Source organism: Octopus sinensis, linkage group LG5 (assembly GCF_006345805.1).
Source record: "Octopus sinensis linkage group LG5, ASM634580v1, whole genome shotgun sequence".
Taxonomy (NCBI): domain Eukaryota; kingdom Metazoa; phylum Mollusca; class Cephalopoda; order Octopoda; family Octopodidae; genus Octopus; species Octopus sinensis.
The window spans coordinates 23,466,871-23,491,870 of NC_043001.1; the positions used below are offsets into that span (position 1 = coordinate 23,466,871).

Here is a 25,000-nt window from a genome sequence, read left to right on the forward strand (position 1 = left end):
TGGTGCTTTGTAGTTTGACACACTCACCGATAGAATTTCCACTTATTTCTTTTGTGTTTTTCTAACATTTTTGTTGCATCTTGCATCATTTTCAATAGTCAAAACTGTTGAAAAAGTTGCAAGACACAACGAAAATTTTGGAAAAGTGGAAAAGAAATCGGTGAGTGTGTTAAGTTGTAGGGCACTGAAAGAGAATGACACTCCCCAGACACAACAGAATATGCTTCAACACACGAATTCACTGACCAACATCAACCCTTTCCTTTCTTGTGAGGACACCTGAACTGCTCACAGGCTCTTTCAGGATAAAATTGAATGTATGACAAAAAAGAAGGAGATTATAGTTGTGAGGTGCTCCAACCCAATCTAGGTGTGCCTAATTTTTATGATTGTTTTAGTTTGTGTGCTTTTTATATAATCATATACTTGTTTTTTATTCATTAGACTCTCAATGCTTAGGTGTGGTTCATCATACAAAGAACAACTTACCTTACTTGAGAAACAAGTTAAGGTTTGTATGCCGTATGTGTGAGTGTATATATATATATATATATAACATAAATTCGGTATGTGGTAAGGCAACTCGTTGCTAAACCCTTTATTGCTTAGTATATATATATATACATATATATATATATATATATATATATATATATATACATATATATATACATATATTATATATATACATATATATAACATATATTATATATACATATAATACATATATATACACATATATATATATACATATATATACATATATATATATACATATATATATACATATATATTATATACATATATATATATACATATATTATATATACATATATATACATATATATATATATAATATATATATATTATATATATATATATATATATATACAGTGTACATGTATTTCCTTGATGTTGGTTATAGAACTATGAGTTCAATATGGAACATTATTGTGTTTGTTAATGTATATTGACTTGTATTGTTTATATTGTATTATGTGTATATATAGATGTGTAGAATATGAGTGTCTATGCACACATATTTATATTTATATGTAATTTTTTTCATACTTACTTAAATTCTCTGAAGAGGCCGTGAGACATTCTTGTTAATGTCTCATTTATACCTGCTTTATATAGCTAATAGGTTAAATGGGACATACCTGTCTTCACGGCCGAAACAGCTGTCAGATACAATATAAATGTATTTTCTATTTCTATTTCTATGTCTTGTTATATTTGTAATATATTATGTATAATATAACTGCTGTTGTGTAATGGTTTAATAAAGTACTGATTGGGTATTATCTGATGGTTGATGATTGATTTAGGTATATTTCTCCATTTTCTCATTTTGTATTATATATATATTAACAATTGAGGATAAAATCTTTAAAAGAAATTATCAGTAGTCAGCGTGAAAAACCTCGTAAGAGAAAAAATCCGTAAATTCTTCCTCTTTGAAAATATTCATTTATATTATATTGAGGGTACTACTATTCGTAGATACCAACACGCTAAGAGGGACCAATGCGGTCAAAACTACTAAAAATAAACAAAATTTTACCGAATGCAAAACTTCAAAACACATCATTTTAAAAAAGAATTCAGTTACATTTTGTTTATTTTTAGTAGTTTTGACCGCATTGGTCCCTCTTAGCGTGTTGGTATCTACGAATAGTAGTACCCTCAATATAATATAAAATATATATATATATATGTATATATGTATATATAATACAAATAAGAAAATGGAGAAACAAATTCAGTTTATTCAAATAATCCAACATTATAATATCCGTAAGTTGATGAACAAACTAAATTTGTTTCCCCATTTTCTTATTTGTATTATGAATTTACGGTAAAAATATTTCTTTACCTTCGCCCGTTTAATACAATAAATGAATTAATTGCATTGCAATTAAAAACATTTATGTATTAAGAATTTGGGTACTTTACCAACAGTATATTGGATAAATGATATCCCATAGTGGGTTACACCAATAACCCCTATCTTACTTTGTACTATATATATATATGTGTGTATGTGTGTGTATATGTATATATAAATGCGTGTGTGGGTGTGTGTGTGTATATATATATATATGTATATATATGTGTGTCTGTGTGTGTGTGTATATATATATATATATATATATATGCCCTTAATCATCATCAATATCATCATCATCATCATCATCATCGTTTAACGTCCGTTCTCCATGCTAGCATGGGTTGGACGGTTCGACCGGGGATCTGGGAAGCCTTAATATGAATAAATATATTTAAAGGGAATAATTAATAATTTTTTCCCTTATGAGGTTTTTCATGCTGACTACTTGATAAAGTCTTATAAAGATTTTATCCTATTTTTAAATAGTGTGTATATATATTTCACACTGGGTATTGAACCAAATGTTAAGTAATATTATTTGCCATGCATGGGTTGGCAAGCAAACAAAAACTATGCCATGTTTCTCATATGTCTGTGCAATGATCATGTGGTATTACTCCTCCGTGCTGTTATATAAAAGCATGTTATATAATGTGATACTACTTATCTGTGCTGTTATATAACACTTTGATTAATATAATATATATATATATATATATATATATATATATATATCATATATATATATATTTATATATATATATATATATCATCATCATCATCGTTTAACGTCCGCTTTCCATGCTTGGACGGTTGGACGGTTCAACTGGGGTCTGGCAAGCCCGAAGGCTGCACCAGGCCAGTCAGATCTGGCAGTGTTTCTACAGCTGGATGCCCTTCCTAACGCCAACCACTCCGAGAGTGTAGTGGGTGATTTTATGTTCCACCGACACAGGTGCCAGACGAGGCTGGCAGACGGCCACGCTCGGATGTGTTTTTTATGTGCCACCGACACAGGTGCCAGACGAGGCTGGCAGACGGCCACGCTCGGATGGTGTTTTTTGTGCCACCGACACAGGTGCCAGACGAGGCTGGCAGACGGCCACGCTCGGATGGTGTTTTTTTTTGTGCCACCGACACAGGTGCCAGACGAGGCTGGCAGACGGCCACGCTCGGATGGTGTTTTCTATGTGCCACCGACACAGGTGCCAGACGAGGCTGGCAGACGGTCACACTCGGATGGTGTTTTCTTATGTGCCACCGACACAGGTGCCAGACGAGGCTGGCAGACGGCCACGCTCGATGGTGTTTTTTATGTGCCACCGACACAGGTGCCAGACGAGGCTGGCAGACGGCCATGCTCGGATGGTGTTTTTTATGCCACCGACACAGGTGCCAGACGAGGCTGGCAGACGGCCACGCTCGGATGGTGTTTTTTATGTGCCACCACACAGGTGCCAGACGAGGCTGGCAGACAGCCACGCTCGGATGGTGTTTTTTATGTGCCACCGACACAGGTGCCAGACGAGGCTGGCAGACGGCCACGCTCGGATGGTGTTTTTTATGTGCCACCGACACAGGTGCCAGACGAGGCTGGCAGACGGTCACACTCGGATGGTGTTTTCTTATGTGCCAGTTTTTTATGTACCACCGACACAGGTACCAGACGAGGCTGGCAGACAGCCACGCTTGGATGGTGTTTTCTTATGTGCCACCGACACAGGTGCCAGATATATATATATATATATATATATATATATCTTATTATAAAAGGCAGATTTATCTGCCTCCCTTTGGAGTTATAGAAATCTACAATTTAGGATTTCTTCAATTACAATTTACCTAGCATTTTTAAGAGTACAATGCATCGCGTCATGCCAGGTCCAGTTTTTAAAATTTAAACTCCATTAAGCAAAATTTACAGAAAACTCACATTCTGGTGTGTGTGTCCAATGCTTTTCTTAGTCTGCTTTACACCACACGCAAACGCACACACACAGTGGGCAACGAATAAAATGAAAGTAATTCACTTACTGTAGTGAGTGATTCTTTCACTCTGCCTCCCACTTCCTCTTTCCACACATAGACACGCAAATATATAAATAAAATTGTAAGCTAACGTGCGTGTGTGTGAGTGTGTGTGTGTGTGTGCGCGGGTGTGTGTGTGCGTGTGTGACAGGAAAGTTTTTTACGACGAATATAAGACCTATATCCAAGTAGCAGAAAGATAAGACAGTAAGGTGTGATTTGAGGGAGATTTGCCTGCTATTTCTACCATGTCTAGCTGCCATGTAGGGGTCTCCCTCATAGGCTCATACATACATATATACATAAGACAGTAAGGTGTGATTTGGGGGAAATTTGGCTGCTATTTCTACCAGGTCTAGCTACCATGTAGAGGTCCCCCTCATTGGCTCATATATATATACATACATAAGACAGTAAGGTGTGATTTGAGGGAGATTTGGCTGCTGTTTCTACCAGGTCTGTTAGGCTTCTCATGTAAACTCAAGCTTTCTCATGCCTTGAACATAAGACCAAAGCAGAGAATGTATTCTTTTATTCTTCTGCTTTTTCCAGCCATTGTCTGTGGCCATGCTGGGGCAATGCCTTGAAGAATTGTAGTTTAATGAATCAACTCCAGTTTTATTTTTTGTAAGCATTGTACTTATTCTATCTGTTTTCCTTGTCAAACCACTAGGTGACAGGGATGTAAACAAACCAACATTCGTTTCAAGCAGTGGTGAGGACAATCACAAGCACAGACACGCACACACACACCATACATGCATACACATATACACACATACATACATACATACATACATATATACATATATATATGTGTGTATATATATATTGCAGCGTGGAAGTTGTTTGTAAGCCATTTAAGAAACACCAAAAAACCGTTACATTCACTTCAACATTTAATTTAATTTGCCAAAATATTTTCGTCGCTTTGAGACCGCGACCTGTTCACTGACAAAAATATCGTGCTAACAGGTCGCGGTCTCAAAGCGACGAAAATATTTTGACAAATTAAATTAAATGTTGAAGTGAATCCAACGGTTTTTGTGTGTTTCTTAAATGGCTTATAAACACTTCAACGCTGCAACTGTTTTCGTTCCAGCACACGATCTCAGATCAAGTCACTTGCTATGCAAGTACATCTCTGTAACTATATATATATTTATATATATATATATGTATATTGGTAAAAACAGTAAGATAACAAAAGTAAGAAAGAGACCTCAATATTATGTAAATAGAGGAAATCTTTATATATAAAAGTGAGGTTGTGTGTCTGTCTCCTACGATTTAGATTCCTAACTACTCCCACATTTTGCGGTGCAGTTTAACCAAAACCGGGTATCTTATAGTCGTGATTCATATCGAGACCGTCTGGGTATTAGCGCGCGTCTACGATGAGTCTACGATTAAAAAAAAAATTACCATCAATTTTTCCCATTTTTAATCCTTTTTGACATATATAAGGGAAGTAACTCTCTAAAATTTATTATTAAATCTCAGAACGTAAAAAGCTACAGTAACACCCCTCCCCCTTTGTGGTTAGCCATATTGAGATGGCTATTATACTTTACATCTCTAAAAATGCTTATATAATTATTTCCCTTACAAACCCGAGCAACGCCGGGCGATACTGCTAGTATATATATAAGGTGCAGGAGTGGCTGTGTGGTAAGTAGCTTGTTTACCAGCCACATGGTTCAGGGTTCAGTCCCACTGCGTGGCACCTTGGGCAAGTGTCTTCTACTATAGCCTCGAGCCGACCAAAGCCTTGTGAGTGGATTTGGTAGACGGAAACTGAAAGAAGCCCGTCGTATATATGTATATATATATATATATAACGGGAAGCTTTATGAAAATAGACAAAAGACGAAGGCAGGTGGAATACAAACAAACAATTGAAATAGTATGGCGCTCAGGAATATAAATAAAACAAGTCTTTTATGTTTCGAGCCTACGCTCTTCAACAGAAAGATACACAGAAAAGAAACACGGAGAGAAACAAGGAGAGAAAAAAATATATGCGTGTGTGTGTTTGTCCCCCCAACATCGCTTGACAACCGATGCTGGTGTATTTATGTCCCCGTCACTTAGCGGTTCGGCAAAAGAGACCGATAGAATAAGTACTGGGCTTACAAAGAATAAGTCCCGGGGTCGAGTTGCTCGATTAAAGGCGGTGCACCAGCATGGCCACAGTCAAAATGACTGAAACAAGTAAAAAAAAAAAAATATATATATATATATATATATATTAAAGTGTTATATAACAGCACAGATAAGTAGTATCACATTATATAACATGCTTTTATATAACAGCACGAATGAGTAATACCACATGATCATTGCATAGACATATGAGACATGGCATAGTTTTTGTTTGCTTGCCAACCCATGCATGGCAAATAATATTACTTAACATTTGGTTCAATACCCAGGGTGAAACACTTTGATTAATATACTCATTGTATTGACAAATATACAAGTGCATATTTTTCTGATTTCTGGCTTCTTTTACCTATCTGTCTGTCTGTCTGTTATGGTTACATACAGGCATGGTTATATGCTAAAAAGTGTGTTTCCCAATTACATGGTTGTGGGTTCAGTTCCGTGTTGCACTTTGGGCAAGTGTCTGCTATAGAACTGGGCTGACCCATTTTTGTGAGTGCATTTGGTAGATGGAAACTGAAAGAAGCCGGCGAGCTGGCAGAAACATTAGCATGCCAGGCGAAATGCTTAGTGTTATTTCTTCTGCTGCTACGTTCTGAGTTCAAATTCTGCTGAGGTTGACTTTGCCTTTCATCCTTTCGGGGTCGATAAATTAAGTACCAGTTGCATACTGGGGGTCGATGTAATCGACTTAATCCGTCTGTCTGTCCTTGTTTGTTCCCTCTGTGTTTAGCCCCTTGTGGAAAATAAAGAAATAGGAACTTGAAAGAAGCCTGTTCTATATGTGTGTGTGTGAGTGTTTCCTTCAAGTTTTATTCAAGTTCTTCCTGAGAAAGTTCCTGATGTTTGTAAATATGTGGTTGAGTTGGCTGAACTGTCAATTCATTCACCCAAATCATCATCTTTCATCATTTAGCATCTGTTTTCCATGCTAACATGGATTAGACAGTTTGACTGGGTCTGGTAAGCCAGAGAGCTGTACCAGGCTCCAGTCTGATATCATCATCATCATCATTGTTTAACATCCATCATCATGCAGGCCTTCCAAGTGGCCTTTTCCAATCTCTTGAATGTATGGGTAGGATGGTTCACAGGAGCTGGCCAGGTAGAAAAACTACCTTATGCTACTCTGTTTTAGCAGGGTTTTTATGGCTGGATGCCCTTCTTAATACCAACCACTCTGCAGAAACACATAAGAATCACAGATGGAGAATTTTTTTAAATGTCTTCTGTGTGTGTGTGTGTGTGTGTGTGTGGTGTGTGTGTGTGTGTATGTGTGTGTGTACCTGTTTATCTGTCTGATCATTCTTAGTGCTGCTGATAACCTGTAACCCAGTACAACCTGTTGCAAGGTCGGACCATCGGCAAGTAAACTGGCAGACCCCACCAAGCCTCCTTAGTAAGGAGGTTGGTTTTCATTGGACACTGCAGGATGAAAGACAAAACCTGCCAAAGGACAAATGAACTCTGTCTTTGTTTAGACATTTCTCTAGGAGAAAGAAATTCCTAAATAGCACCCCCTTCATTATGAAACTAGAAATCTTGCTCTGGCTTGTTTCTAGACTGTTCGTTTTGGAAGGAGAGACTCTTAGTAGCATTGTTTGACTTCAAATTTCAGTACAGGCATTGCTGACAGCCATTGCCTTTAACATCTAGGATACGATAATTTTTCAGTGATGGTCATCTTCATATATGAGTTGACAGCCACCATGTATCTATGTATAAACATATGTGCACGTACACATGAAGACACACACACACACACACATCTATATTTTGTATTTGATTTGCAAGATGTTTTATAAGAACCTACTGGTACATGTGCTGGTGTGCAGGTGACACCTAAAAAAAAAACGATTTTTGTTGCCAGTACCGCCTGACTGGCCCTCGTGCCGGTGGCACGTAAAAGCACCCACTACACTCTTGGAGTGGTTGGCGTTAGGAAGGGCATCCAGCTGTAGAAACTCTGCCAGATCAAGATTGGAGCCTGGTGCAGCCATCGGGTTCACCAGTCCTCAGTCAAATCGTCCAACACGTGCTAGCATGGAAAGCGGACGTTAAACAATGATGATGATATGCACCAATGTATTGTAACATATTTATTATTTTGGGACAGCGATTTTGCCAATAAAGTCAAATCTCTTTCTCTCTCTGTCTTAGACAAACACACACACCGATTGTTGACTATTTATGTCTCTTTCTTATGATATATTTTCAAATGTTTATATATACGTGTGTGTTGTCATGTGATTGTTGTTTACTTGTCTTCATTTTTTACTTGATTATTTTCATTTGCTTACTTTTATTGTTGTTAGCCAAAGAATCTATGTGTATGCATGTTGTTTTTTGGTGTGATTATGGCTTATCAGGTGTAATTCTTATTGTGTATAGCTGAATTGATGTTGGTCTTATTCTAACCTCATTCTTATTTTATTGTGGAAGGGATTGGCTATTACTTTGTTTCTCCCAGGGTTTAGTATCACTCTCAGCCTAAGTGTCACTTTGATATTAAAAATCTCTCATATTTGTGGCTCAAATCTTGTGAAACATTTTTTTTTTCAGTCTTTTTCTTGGGAAAGTTTTTAGGTATTTCTTTTTTATCTTCAGTGCATTCTTTCGTCTATTGATTGAATTCATAGTATGCATCAAATTTCCATTACATTACAACTCTGTATTTCCTCTCTTCCCCAGTTACTCTTGTTATTATATTGGCCCAGGTCATACTCAACTGAGCAGACCTGGAATCAAAAGTATTCCAGAAAACTTGGGACCACCTTATCGATCAGTTTACCTTAATGTATGCATGCATGCATTAAGGTAAACTGATCGATAAGGCAGAATGATAAATAAGACAGGGAAAGTCCTTGGTCCATTGGGAATTACCATTGAGATGTTTAAGATATCTGAAGAGTAGGATACAGCCTAGTCATCTGTATAGTTAATCAGATTATTCAGGACTATAATACTGCTACAATAGTAAAGGAAGTAATAACATCACCACCATCACCACTGTAATGGGTGGATCTTCTTGAGTACAGCAAGATGCCAGTCTGCTCAGTCCTTTGCCATCTCCTCCGTAAGGTTTAACATCTTGAGATCAACCTTCAGTAGTTTGCCCTATGTCTTTCTAGATCTACCTTTTCCATGAGTTCCATCCATTTGAAGCAATCAACACTTCTTTATGCTGCTGTCACCCTCCATACACTTCACATGACCAAATCAATGCAGTTTTTTTCTTTTGCATGCTACATTTGATTCTTCTTATGCCTAACTTTTCTCTCAACCCAATTAATTAGGAACAAAATTAGATGAGAGGAAATGCAGTTTGACATTGTGCCAAGTACTTCTGACACTATCTTTTTAGTCAGACAGTTGCAGAAGTATACAGTTAATGATAAACCATTGTACATAGCATTCATTGACCTGGAGAAAGTCTTCAACAGAGTATCTCAGTCTGTGATATGGTGGTCTTTCAGGAAACTAAGGATTGATGAATGGTTTGTGAAAGTTGTACAAGCCATGTACAAGAGTGCTATCTGTGAGATAAGAGTACACTGATGAATATAATGTACAGGTAGGCAACTCCGGGGCTCAGTTCTCAGTCCCCTCCTATTCATCATCATCTGCCAGGCCATAACAAAGGAATTTAAAACCAGCTTCTCTTGGAAAATACTATTAGCTGATGATTGTGCTCTCATAGCAGAATCTGTAACAGAGTTGGAAAAGAAATTCCATATGTCGGAGTAAGACCTAGAATGAAAGGGCCTTAAAGTTAACATAGCGAAGGTCAAAGTTCTAGCAAGCAAGAAAATAGACAAGACTACTCATCATCATCATCATCATCATCAATATTTAATGTCTGGCATGGGTTGGATGGCTTGACAAGAACTAGCAAGGCCAGGAGCTGTTCAGGTTTGCTTCCTACAGCTGGATACACTTCTTAATACCAACCACTCCACAGAGTGTACTGGGTGCTTTTTACATTGTACCAGCACCAGTGGTTTCTACATGGCACCAGCACCCATACTAGTCCTTTTTATGTGATACCTTGGTTTTAGGATCTCAATTCTGTTGTGGTGAGCAGGTCTTCTTGAGTGCAGCAATACGCAACATATCTCATTCCTCTCTTGTCTCCTTCAAAAGGTTTGTTGTTTTGAGATCAGCCTTCAGTACTTCATCTCATGTCTTCCTGGGGCTTCCTCTTTCACAACTTCCCACCAATTGGTCCTGCCCAGTATATAACAAAGGAATTCTATATGGTGTACCCAGGATGAGCTATGGACACACAAGAGGTGCAGTGGAATCATAAGAAGTTTAACAGAGAAAGTAATGTTTGTGTACGGGAGCTGCATAGGAACCATAAAGACTACAGATAAACAGGAAATTGATTTTTCTCAAATGCCCTAGAAGCTTTCTAAATTCACTACTCTCAGTACTTTTCCCCCTGCTAGTTGAGAGGTTTTTGTGTTGCAAGTTACCTGGTGACCCTGTCAAAGCTGGTGCTATGTAAAAAGTACCAGTACATTCTGTAAAGTGGTTGGCATAAGGAAGACCATCCAGTCAGAGAGGCCATGCCAAAGCGGAAATAAAACATGACACAGTCCTCTGGCTTGCCAGCTTCTGTCAGACCACCCAGCTCATACCAGCATAGAAAAACAGATGTTAAATGATGATGAAGATGAAGAAGTGAAAGGAAAGCTAAAAGAAATCAGTTTTCACTGCTTTCATCTGACATAGTCTCATTCTTTTCTTTTCTTTCTTTTACTTGTTTCAGTCATTTGACTGCGGCCATGCTGGAGCACCGCCTTTAGTCGAGCAACTCGACCCCGGGACTTATTCTTTTGTAAGCCCAGTACTTATTCTGTCGGTCTCTTTTGCCGAACTGCTAAGTAATGGGGACGAAAACACACCAGCATCGGTTGTCAAGCAATGCTAGGGGGACAAACACAGACACACAAACACACACATGCATACATATATATGCATATATACAATGGGCTTCTTTCAGTTTCCGTCTACCAAATCCACTTACAAGGTTTTGGTCGGCCCGGGGTTATAGTAGAAGACACTTGCCCAAGGTACCACGTAGTGGGACTGAACCCGGAACCATGTGGTTGGTAAACAAGCTACTTACCACACAGCCACTCCTGCGCCTATGAACTTTAGTTCTCAAGATGAGCTCACTGATTACAAGTATAACTAGAATAGTTTTTGGAAAATAAACAGGTGGGATTATGAAATTGTTTCTTTTAGTTGAATAGAGGAAACTGATGTCAATGAAAATCTTGAAGAAAAAAGAAATATTTTTAATAATGTCTTTGTTAATAAGAACTTCGTAGTTGTATTTTGACTTGAAGTGAAAAATGACATCTGTGAAATATTCATTGAATGGGACTTCTTTGAAAGAAAACTGCAAATTGTATACAGAATAAAGAATATGTCTTATTTCTGAGAATATGAAAACTAATTGATAATAAAATTTGTATTTAACCTTTAACAGTTTAACCAGGAGTGGCTGTGTGGTAAGTAGCTTGCTAACCAACCACATGGTTCCGGGTTCAGTCCCACTGCGTGGCATCTTGGGCGAGTGTCTTCTGCTATAGCCCCGGGCCGACCAATGCCTTGTGAGTGGATTTGGTAGACGGAAACTGAAAGAAGCCTGTCGTATATATGTATATATATATATGTGTGTGTGTTTGTGTGTCTGTATTTGTCCCCCTAGCATTGCTTGACAACCGATGCTGGTGTGTTTACGTCCCCGTTACTTAGCGGTTCGGCAAAAAAGAGACCGATAGAATAAGTACTGGGCTTACAAAGAATAAGTCCCGGGGTCGATTTGCTCAACTAAAGGCGGTGCTGCAGCATGGCCGCAGTCAAATGACTGAAACAAGTAAAAGAGTAAAAGAGTATACCATTGTGTTGGATGTCAGTTCTGTTTTGGTGCCTTTGTTTAAACAGCATTCTAGAATTACTGAAACAATTATTTGTTATGTAAATTGTTGTTATAGCTCAGAATTAAACAACTTGATAAAATACTCAAATCGGCACAAGTGTAGCTGTGTGGTTAAGAAGCTTGCTTTGCAAGCATGTGGTCTTGGGTTCAGTCCTACACTGTCCACCTTGAGGAAGCATTTTCTACTATAGCCCTAATGTGACCAAAACTTTATGGGTTGAAAAGAAGTCTGTTGTGTGTATGTGTACATATGTGTGTATATGTATATATATATATATATATATATATATATATATACACACCTAATATATATAATATTATTAGTGAATTGAAGAAATGGAGTTGAACGAAGATTGAACAGAATTCCTTTTATTGCATTCTACACATGTTTCAAAAGCCACAATTTTCCAATTCTGATAAATAAGGATACCATATTGCTCGATATGTAAGTATAGAAGCCATCTTATCATGGCTAACCACATTGGGGAGGGGATCTCTTGGGGCTATAAAGCTACAGTAACACCCCCTCCCCAATGTGGTTAGCCATGATAAGATGGCTTCTATACTTTACAATATGTATATATATATTATATATATATATATACATATTGTAAAGTATAGAAGCCATCTTATCATGGCTAACCACACACACACATATATATATATATATATATATATTATATATATATACTTTATTTTAAGCAGCAGAAAATTCAACAAAATCTGTTACTCTGAGTTTCTCGTTGCCGTTCATCAGACAGTTTTTGCTAGAATGGAACATATATATTAATTCAATCTATACTCTTACAAACGCTACACCTTTAAAAAGAAATGGACTTGTTTGATTGGCCCTTTAGAAAAAACGGTCAATCTTCGAGCGATAAACAAAAAGGTCAAAAAATATATATAAATATTGTAAAGTATAGAAGCCATCTTATCATGGCTAACCACATTGGGGAGCGGGTGTTACTGTAGCTTTATAGCCCCAAGAGATCCCCTCCCCAATGTGGTTAGCCATGATAAGATGGCTTCTATACTTGACATTATCGAGCGATTACTGTTTCAATCTCATTCTGAGATTTAATTATGCTATATATCTATATATATAAAACTGTAGTTGTGTGAGTGTCTGTCCCCTTCGATTTAGATTCTTAACTACTCCCACATTTTGCGGTGCAGTTTAACCAAAAGCGGATATCTTATAGTCGTGATTCATATCGAGCCCTTCTGGGTATTAGCGCGCGTCTACAATGAGTCTACGATTTAAAAAAAAATTTACCATAATTTTTTATTCCATTTTAATGCATTTTTCGCTATTATATATGGGAAGTAACTCTCTAAAAATGTCTACGATGAGTCAACGATTTTAAAAAAAAATTACCATCACTTTTTATTCCATTTTTAATGCATTTTTTGCTATAACTCACTAAAAATGCTTATATAGTTATTTCCCTTACAAACCCAAGCAACGCCGGGTGATACTGCTAATACGTACATATATTTAAATAAATAAGGATAAGATTATTAGTTTAAATATCAATCTTATCAAGTGGCCAGCATGGGAATAAAAAACTTCAAAGATAATAATTATTAAAGATAAAATTATTATAATCTAGGGTATCTAAGAGATACTGCCACGCTGGAAATAGCAGCCAAAACCTGACTCTAAAACCATATTAAATGTTCATACAGCACCAGGAGAGAAGACAAAAAGACAAAATAAACTAGTAAATTTGAAGGAATCAGTGTTCAGTGTTGTTGACAGGAAGAATAGAGCCTATCTGATGATAGGTTTAGCCATGAATTTTGAACTTTTGTATATAGGAGTCTTCATGAATGGGTTGGTGACGAAAACTTGTCATCAGGAAGACAGTTATAAGCGCAAATTTTCTGTATCAATTGCTGTGAATCAGGGTGTTGACCTAGAAGTAAAGAGAGGAAAAGCTGAGGAATGTTTTGTAGGTCATGCAAGTGAACCTTACTGTTTGAGCAGCATAGGCTACTGAATTCTCCAACCCGCTTCAGGGCCTTGCAAAATGGACATATTACAGACATATCTCCTGTAACAGTCTTTCGATGAGTGGCGTCATCCTCAGCAGGATCATAGTTGAGCACCTATGATGCCCATCGACTACTCAGTGGCTTCCAATAACCATGGGAAAGAACCTTCCGGTGACCATTAGACTGAAGTCTCATCATCCAATGGTTATCATCATCTGCCAACCTCACTGCAAAAGTGGATGCAGTGTTGCATGCCTGACGAATAGCACGCTTTTGTGAGGCATCTGTGGCCCTTGCGTCAGCAGCTTGCACTCAATAGGTTTCCCGCTGCTCCGGTGTACTTGCAGCTCTAGCAGTGGCAGCTCTTTTCAATAGGAGTGGCTGTGTGGTAAGTAGTTTGCTTACCAACCACATGGTTCCAGGTTCAGGTCCCACTGCGTGTCACCTTGGGCAAGTGTCTTCTACTATAGCCTCGGGCCAACCGAAGCCTTGTGAGTGGATTTGGTAGATGGAAACTGAAAGAAGCCTGTCGAATATATGTATATATGTGTGTGTGTGTGTGTGTGTGTGTGTGTGTGTGTGTATGTTTGTGAGTCTGTGTTTGTCCCCCCAACATCGCTTGACAACCGATGCTGGTGTGTTTACGTCCCCGTAACTTAGCGGTTCGGCAAAAGAGACCGATAGAATAAGTACTAGGCTTACAAAGAATAAGTCCTGGGGCCGATTTGCTTGACTAAAGGTGGTGCTCCAGCATGGCCACAGTCAAATGACTGAAACAACTAAAAGAGTTATAAGAGTAAAAGTGAGTCTACAGGAACCTCTGGTCCTCAGTTTCCTTAGCCTGCCAGTGCTGTTGCCTTGCCACAGCAGAAGATTTTCTGCCAGTGCATGCTCTCTTTTTGGATGGTATGCTTGTATTATCAGGAAAAGGAAAATGGGTTTTAGTATACTAAGTGATTGTCAATTCTATTATAAACTAACAAAAGCCCCATTATTCTCTCTTCCCACATAGCCTGCCCATAAAGTAACAGCAAATACTGCATAAAGTAAAATTGGGATGGAGCTTTCTGAAAGATACATTTAGCTTTTACAAGTGGTAGCAAAACTCTTATTTAACCCTTTAGTGTTCAGATTATTCAATCAAACATAATGCCTATTGATTCCCATTGATTTGAATTAATCATGCATTATCTCATATCTTCAAGATCTTGATGGTGTGATTACTTAATGTAGAATAACATTGTAGGGTAGGTGTGAGAGCCTGGATCTGGTCAGTTTGAACATAAAACAGACTAGCTATTTTGGCCAGATATGGCCAGTTTAAATACTAAAGGGTTAAAGGTTGATACTTTGGGATGAATCACCTGTGATTGTTTAAAAAGGGCTAGAACCTCAACGCTAAAACATATTTGAAATAATGGACAATGGTCAAAATACCATAACAGATGGGTAAATTAAGCAACTCCATTCATCACTGTATTTATTTTGTGATGCTCTGTGTTTCTTTCAATTAATTTTAAATATAACAAAGAATTTAGTAAAATAACTTAGTTATCATTAAGCTAGTGTTAGGAACATAAATTGCGACTAAGGTTTGGTGGAAGATTTTAATTCAAAACTTATGAAAACAAGACATTTGTACTACAGAGCCAGAGTCGGTTTTGGCCAGGTTGGTAATGAAAGGGTTAAAGTGAAACAACAAGTTGGTAGATAAACAAAGAAATTTACAAATAGAAGAGAGGAAATGGAGCATCACCTTCAAAGTAACTCAGAATAGGTAAAGGTAAGCTTTCCAAAGTTTACTGCAGCTTAAATATGGAGATTATGATTGCTTGGTATTGGATATTCATTGCGCACAGTGTTCCTAGTCAATTTAATCACAGTCAAAAATATTCTCTAATGCCAACATACAATGGATATAAATTTAAAAAGTATGGAATACCCTACATACAAAAAAACTATGTACATACAATGACTTTGGAAAATTTTTTAAATTAACATAAACATTTATTTACATGCAAACTAAAATGACAGCTTCCAAAACCTATTTCATGACTGGGTCACCGTGCAGGTGGAAAGATTAAAGAAATATGGAAGATCTTACACACATACACACACACAAACATGTGTGTGTGTGTAAGATCTTCCATACTTCTTTAATCTTTTTATAAAAGTGAAAGGATATATATATATATATATAAAACGATTAACGTCGCCCTTTTCAAGCATAGCCAGGCTCAAGGGCCCGGCTTCCTGGTTTCTGTGACATATGTGTTCCTCCCAGCTGGACTGGACGCCAGTCCATTGCAGCATTACTCAAGAAACAGGAAGAGAGAGTGAGAGAAAGTTGGGGCGAAAGATTACAACAGTGGTCGCCACCTCCCCCTGCTAAGCCTCGTGGAGCTTTTAGTTGTTTTCGCTCAGTAAACACACACAACGCCCTGTCTGGGAATCGAAACCGCGAGTCCGTTGCCCTAACCAGGGAAAAAAAGAACCTTTCAAGAGGGGAGGTGGCATTGAGGAGGGTGATCTTGTGTTGGAAGATGAACCGTTATAGTGAGACAGAGAGACAGAAACAGGTGTCTTGCTATTGAGTAGGTATAAGGTTACCTGGCTGGAGAGAGAGAAATGTCAGGAATGAAGACAAAAACAGGTGTGCTGCTGCAAAGGAAATACATGGTTACCCAACCTGAGGGAAGTGCAGGTGAAGGGGAGAGAGAGAGTGGGAGACAGCAAGATAGAAAGGGAATGGAGTGAAAGTATTTGAAAGTAGAGTGAAAGTGTTGAAGAGGTCAGGATAGTACATGCAATACTCAAGAGATATTTAAAGAAGGATGTTACAATAGAGAAGGTGAATCACAATGACCTTTTTTGTTCACAGTTTGTGACAGGCCAAGCCTTTCTTTTGCTGGGTTGAAATCTCATTTGTGGATCCATGGAAAACAAACCTCCACCAACTATTCTGCCTATATATCTGTGTACACCTTTCAATGCCATGTATATCATACGATCTGCAAATCTAACAGAGGCCTCAAAAGACATTTTAAGATCCACAAAGATCAGAATTTAACTGCAGCTCTTGGTGGTCCAAATCAGATATGCAAATCTATGTGGATGTCTTTTCAAAACATTGTCCAGTTTAAAAAACCACATCAGACATCATGATGGATCTAAGGTGTAGGGTCAAGAAATAGTCGAATTCTTCATAAGGAAGCTTGCCCTATTTTTAAAGGGAGTTCAAGATCATCATTATCATCCGCTTTCCATGCTGGCATGGGTGGGACAGTTTGATAAGAACTGGCCAGGCAGAAGCCTGTGCTAGACTTCTGTAACTGTTTTGGCAGGATTTTTACAGTTGGATGCCCTTTATAATACCAACCACTCATCAGAGTGGACTTAGTGCTTCATGGCTCAAATTGGTATATGTTTTGAATAGGGTTTGCCTAAGGTGCCATGTAGTGGGACTGAACCCGGAACCATATGGTTGGGAAGCAAGTATTTTACCACACAGCCACACCTGCACTTTATATATATATATATGTATTTAGCTTAATGGTAGAGCAATCAGCATGTATCTGAGGGTTATTGGGTTCAATTAACATAGCCACCTACTGGCAACTTTACTCTTTTACTTGTTTCAGTCATTTGACTGCGGCCATGCTGGAGCACCGCCTTTAGTCGAGCAAATCGACCCTGGGACTTATTCTTTGTAAGCCCAGTAATTATTCTATCGGTCTCTTTTGCCGAACCACTAAGTGACGGGGACGTAAACACACCAGCATCGGTTGTCAAGCAATGCTAGGGGGACAAACACAGACACACAAACGCATATATATATATATATACATATATACGACAGGCTTCTTTCAGTTTCCGTCTACCAAATCCACTCACAAGGCTTTGGTCGGCCCGAGGCTATAGTAGAAGACACTTGCCCAAGGTACCACACAGTGGGAGTGAACCAGGAACCATGTGGTTCGTAAACAAGCTACTTACCACACAGCCACTCCTGCGCCTATTTTATTATTATATATTTATTATTCTTTAACAAGAATAATATTGTTGGTGACTCTGAAGTTTCAGCTAGCTAAGTCATCATCAGCCTGTGATGCATTTATTTTAACTTTGGCTTTTTACATATTCTGTTAAGATAAAAAAAATTTCTCAAGTACTTGGGGTTCAGTTGAATGGTAATTAGGTTGCAGGGTATGTTGTGATGGATTGATGTTGTGGAGAAATTTTTCTGAATTAAATTTGAGCCTATGTTATTGTCCAGAATCTATTCATGCATATTGAACTTTGTAAACAGGTGTATTACAATGCACCTGTGTGCATTTAGGTGTGTCAGTTTCAGGTCATAAAACTGTTTTTTAGTGGTTCACAAAAAGAACGTAGGTAGGCAGAGGGTGTTTTTTGGTCAGCGGATATATGTCACTAGTGTGGCTGTGAAAACTGTGGTTCCTTCTAGAGACGTGCTTTAACAATTTCTAAAGGCTGCCTCACTTTCAGTTGACTCACAGCATGCTGGGCACAGACCTAGATTTCTAAGTCCATACATTACTGCAAGATGGTTACTAACTTGACCTTATATTGGGTTCATCTATCCATTTGACAGGTATTGTTTTTGTCCTTTGGGGGTTCCAGAACTCTTCATGAAGCAGGTTTGGTGGGGGAACTGGTTTAGCCACTAACAACCTGACCATGAGACAAGTTGTACTAGACTACATATTACCAGTAGTACTTGTAAGTGACTTAATTTGCTTAGTACTACAGAAGCTGGAATTAAGTACCAGCCCAATGGACCTCTGAGATTTGTAAAATCAATAACTTATTTATCATTAAAAATAGTAGTTCATTTACTTAAAACTTAGCACATTATTACTATATATTTTCTTGTTTGTGGAGAGATGAAAGGACAAGTTGTTCCCAACAGAATTTATGAACACCATACTAGATTCTATAAATAAAGACTGTAAATTTCACCTTTTTTTTTAATGAGTCTTTTCAGCATCTAAACACGTTTCCCTAATATTTATAAAATTTATTCTCAAGTGTGTTAGTTGCCTTTAAATTGATACCAATATTTATTCTGTTTATGATTTACTACTTTGTAATAGGCACAGCCATACCATGTGGTCAAGAAGCTTGCTTCCCAACCATGTGGTCTTGAGTTCTGTACCACTGCACTGCACCTTGGACAATATCTTCCACTATAGCCTGGGGCTGACCAAAGTCCTGTGACTGGATTTGATTAAGGTAGACTAAAAAATAGTTTACCGTGTGTGTGTGTGCTTGTCTAGACATCATGTAATTATAAATGAACATCACTGTCATATAAGCAAAGTTGTTTGTTTCTAGTTTTCCATGAAAAGCTTTGGGGGAAATATTACCTTTCTTTGAAACACATGGCTGTTTGCAGCAGTGAGGGCATCTGGTTGTAGAAAATCTGCTTCAACAAATTCCATCTGACCCATGCAAGTGTGGAAAAAGTGGACAATGAATTATGAAAATGATAAATATGTTAAAACTATTTCTTAAAAGAACTGATGTGAGCAGCTTTCCTTGCACTAGATTTGTAATTGTTTCTTTTTATTTTCTCTCTTACACAGTGTCTGACTTGAAGTGAAAAGAGGTCTGCTAAACTTTCCCATTATGTCAAAACTGCATAACATATTTCTAGTTTTATGGAAGAACTGGATTGTAATCAAGCGAAAATATATATTATCCCTAGCGGAAATTCTTTTGCCATGTGTTTTCATGGCATTACTCATGGGAATTCGAAAAATTATTGATTCAGAGAACTATGAGCAAATTACAACATGGAAGCCATGTGAGATACAAGAAGTGGTAAACAGGAGTGTTGTTTATGCGCCAAGTAATTCTTTTGAAAATGATATTATGGACTGGTTGCAAAGAACACAGAACATAAAAAGTAAAGGTAGGTCAAAATTTTAAATTAATCTATCATACTTTAACCTATCACTATTTTGAATTCATTTCCATGTCTATACTCTTTTACTCTTTTACTTGTTTCAGTCATTTGACTGCGGCCATGCTGGAGCACTGCCTTTAATTGAGCAACTCGACCCCGGGACTTATTCTTTGTAAGCCCAGTACTTATTCTATCGGTCTCTTTTGCCAAACCGCTAAGTGTTGGGGACATAAACACACCAGCATCGGTTGTCAAGCAATGCTAGGGGGACAAACACAGACACACAAACATACATGCACTCATATATATATATACATATACATATATACGACGGGCTTCTTTCAGTTTCCGTCTACCAAATCCACTCAGAAGGCTTTGATCGGCCCGAGGCTATAGTAGAAGACACTTGCCCAAGGTACCACGCAGTGGGACTGAACCCGGAACCATGTGGTTGGTAAACAATCTACTTATCACTCAGCCACCCCTGCACTGTCTATCCTTATCTTTTGTCATAAATATTGGGAAATTACTGAATGAGTATGATTGCAAATAAAAGCTAGCAAGATGAGGTTCCTCTGAAGGACTTCTGGAGTTAATGTTACTTGACAGAGTGTTCAGCTTGGAGATCAAGGAGTCTCTCCAGGTCAAGCTACTACTTCTACCAATTGAGTGATCACAGCTCTTACATTGCAGACAGGTGATTGGAATACAGCAGGAAAGAATGGTAAGACGGATTCTTTGAAACAACCCAGGGGTAGACAATGGATGAATAATATCCATAATCTCAGATGGTCATGATTGGGAATCTAGTAGGAAAGTGCATTGGTAGTTACTTTTGATTGCACCTATAATGGATGGCAAGGTTTGCGATATCAGGAGAATATCACCTTCCTCCATTATCTCTTTTTGTTCTTCGGGTGGTTCAGGCTCCGGCAGGCAAAGAGTGAAGACTTCAAGTGCAAATGCAATTTACAACTGGTTTATTTACAGGTTTCACAAGACAGGTGAAGTGTGCTGCTCTCAGCAACCATTTTTAGCTGTGTGCATTGTGCAGTAGCTCCGTTAGTGCGGGCACATTGCCTCTGGAGGTACAACATACAGACAAGCCCAACCAGTGGAGTGCAATCAGCAAGCGCTGCTGCTAAGAGGCAGAAAAAAAAAGCTGAATCTGTTTCTGTCTTGCCCTTATATACAGTTTGCCGTCGCAAGCCTCTTTGTGATCTCGTGCATGGTAAATGGATGCAAGTGAGGTCTCACTCCAGTCTCGGAGATTGCAATGGCTGCCGCAAGATCTCATCCAATATGGCACTGACTGCTTGTGCCGCTATACACCTTATGAAAGAGGTGCCTGAGGACTCTACCTCTTTGACCCTCTCAGGAATACTAGGCAGAGAAGACGGAATTGTTCATTCTAGTGGACTATTTATGTTGTTTGAGGTAACCTCAAACCATCAGCACTTTACATCTGTTTTCCAACCTGATATGGATTGTATGAATCGTCACAGTTTTTTCAGACTCGGAAGACCACATCTTTCCCATATGTTCTACCTTTAGCATGGCTCACAATCATAAGGTTATGAGTTCAACTCCCGGTGACATTGTGTCCCTGAGCAAGACACTTTATCTCACATTGCTCCAGTCCACTCAGCTGGCAGAAATGAGCTGTACTTGTAATTCAAAGGGCCAATCTTATCCCATTCTGTGTAACACTGAATTTCCCTGAGAACTACATTAAGGGTACACATCTGTGGAGTGCTCAGCCACATCATCATCATCGTTTAACGTCCGTTCTCCATGCTAGCATGGGTTGGATGGTTCGACCGGGGATCTGGGAAGCCAGAAGGCTGCACCAGGCTCCAGTCTGATCTGGCAGTGTTTCTACAGCTGGATGCCCTTCCTAACGCCAACCACTCTGTCAGTGTAGTGAGTGCTTTTTACATGCCACTGGCACGGAAGCCAGTCTAGGCAGCGCTGACATTAATTTCACAAGCAGGCTGTTTCATTAATTGTATCAACTGGAACCCTTGTCATTGTAACCGATGGAGAGCCTGGCATATGTAAGCTATCCACATTATATCCTGGAAGGTACTTTTCGCTAAGTACAGTATAGTTAAGTTGTCTGGCTCATGTTCCAAAGAGGTTTTTGTTAAATATTGTTGAAGCCTTTCTGAAGTCAATAAATTTGTTCATAATAGTTGCTGGGGTGTGTTGATAAAGACAGAAATATCTAGGAAGTTGATGGCGATTGTAGAGATGGTGGAGAGGATTTCCAATGTGAAGTAAAAAGTATTCAGAAAGATATGTAATTGGTGAGTAGGTACTTACTAGGATGAGTAAGGTGGCATTAATGCAGTCATCAGTGTAATTACTCTATCACTCAGTGGACAGTTTCAAGCATCCAGGAAAGAAGGAAAAATATTTGAAGAGTTACAGAAGATGGTTGATGTCTTTAATGTAAGAATGGAGAGCAGCAACGAAAGGGAACACAAGCTGACTGAAATAGATCTGAGATTAGTTCAGTGGGACTGCTACAAGTGGTAACCACAAGAGTGTCCAATATTGTTGGGCTTGCAATTTTTTGAAGGAACTGCAAAAGGGAATTTGGGATATTTTGAGGATGAGGCCTTTAGTTGTGGGCATAAGTAGAAAGGAGGAGATGAACTAGTATGTAGTGGTGGGGACAAAGTTTTGATGTGGAAATGAATTTAACATACTTCTTTCCCATTGAAATTTATGTGCTAAACCATTAATGGTCTGTCTTTGTTTGTTAGTTTGTAAGTTGAGAATCACAAGAGACTGACCAGCAAATTGGTGGAGTTTCTGTACTTTGGTATTGGTATGAAAATCTAAGAACTATTAGTTAAGATGATTGATATTCAAAACTATATTATAGGGGAATTCAAGCTTGCAGAGAGAGGAAACAAGATGGTGAGAATGTCTGATGTTGTTGCTTAGAGCATATGAACAGAAGAGTGGAGCGGGTGAGCAGATGAAGGGGTGGAAGTGGAGCAGTGACAGATAAAATGACTGAGGAGGTGTACATGACTGCAAAGTGATGGTGGAAAGGTGATGATGAAGATGGAAAGGTATAGGGTTGATTAGCAACAAACATTTAAAAGGAGGATGTTGGTATCTTTAGAGTTTGTGGTTATAAGTCCCGGGTAAATAGTTTTAGGTTGGACATAATGAGTGTTGACAAAAATTTGAATAAAAATTAAATAAGAAAAAATTCAGCTGTGGTTATATAGAAATATTCTGTTTAATAGGAAGTTTCTCCCTGCTTTTGTATCAGGGTGTGGTCACTTTCAATACAGATGGATTGGTCTGAAGATCAATATTTAAATATTGTCTTTTCTGTCTCTATCTGCTCAGTCGAAGTCGACTCTCGCTCAGTCGTTGGATCAGTGTCCTCCAGTCAGTTCTATCCTGGACCACTTCTTTCAGATTGGCTATGTCCATTCTGGTATCACTCTTGATGGTGTCAAGCCAGCAGGTTCTTGGTTGGCCTCTTCCTCTCTTGCCACTGACCATTCTGAACATGATGTCCTTCTCCATTGTCTTAGTTGTTGTATAATTCTTGGTCAATCCTGGTCAAACAGATCTATGAACAGCAGTATTTCAGCCATGGCCATTTTGCCTTAAGGATGTAATTTGAACACCTGGCAGCTGTTATTTCATTGATTTTAATCACAAGTGGAAGGATGGTTGTGTGGCTAAAAAGATCACTTTACACTCATGTAGTTTAGTGCTACACTGCTGCCTCTTACGGAAGTGTCTTCCAGGGTCTTCTACCATAACCTTGAGTCAACCCAAGCTTCGCAAATGAAATTAAATTGGTGGAAACTTCATGGAGGTCTGTTAGAAAAAGTGTACCTCTTCTTGATTTAAAGCCATTACCTGGTCCTTGAATCCTTTATCATCTCTGTTGCAGATATTCAAGTTTGATTTCCAGTCTGAGGATAACTTTCTTATTTTCTCGCACTAGTTTCAGAGGCTACTACCTTCCTCATCTGTCTAAGCCATTAAAAATATAATAAATTTATGATTGTATGTTTGGTAATAAAACAAGGAAAAAAATAATTTTTAAAAAATCTTTTTTTGAGATAATTAACTACTTAGCTCCAGTTTCTAATCACAGTATATCTCAGTATGTAACGAAGATTTTATTTACTTGCAGATGTTGGAAACAGTAAAATATTAATAGATTATAGAATATGTGTTAAAACAATGTATAGTGTTAAAATAATAATAAAGAAACTAGATGTAGATTCTGGGTTTGAATTATCCTGGGTATTGATTTGGTATGCCAAAGAAACTAATAATAATTAGTATGGTGGCTGATTGAATTGCTGGAATCATACTGTGATTATAGATTTTCTAAATAATCCTACAATTGAATTAGCATATCTTATAAAACAGTAGGTTATTAAGAACCACTGAAGATTTATCCTTATCTCAAGTTTACATAAAGATGATCATCTTTTGTCATCTAATGATACTTTCATTGATTAAGAAGTGCTCCACCACTTTCTGTAGTGAATATATGGAATATATTTACAATTATGTGAATTTGGCCATAAAATGTTAAGAGGCTTTAGAACATATAGCTTAGTATATAATGAAGAAAACTGAGCAATTGAACTGTCACATAGTTGTAACTTACTTTACCTATGTAAGCAGATATTACCTATGCAAACAGAGGAAGAAAATCTGTTATAACATGAAAATACTTGTTTTTAGATTGCCCTAATTATACTAGTAAACTTTTGCTAAAAAAAGTGTTTGTTGAAAATGCTTGGAGAACAGATCTCTTGCTTAACACAAACCTGAGAATTAATTATTTACCAAACAAATCACGTGATATCAATTCAGATAATATGCACCATTAACTTGTCCCTAGCAACATATATAATCAAAACATAATGTTATCTTAAAAGAGGATTAGCATTTATTGCACAGTGGTGGAGGAACTCAGGTGAAAACATTCAATCACGTGTCTGATTCCCATGACAGTCATGAAATGATT

General features: G+C 38.0%; 1 protein-coding gene across 2 annotated transcripts in view; it reads left to right on the forward strand.

Annotated features, from left to right (window-relative positions):
* LOC115212007 (ATP-binding cassette sub-family A member 3) overlaps nt 1–25,000 on the forward strand; it is a 144,384-nt gene that overhangs the window by 47,167 nt on the left and 72,217 nt on the right. For both annotated transcript variants that reach the window (XM_036503235.1, XM_036503234.1), the window contains exon 2: nt 19,652–19,980. In XM_036503235.1, coding sequence (XP_036359128.1) covers nt 19,695–19,980 — 286 coding nt within the window. In that variant the 5' untranslated portion in view covers nt 19,652–19,694. The remainder of the gene's footprint in view (nt 1–19,651; nt 19,981–25,000) is intronic.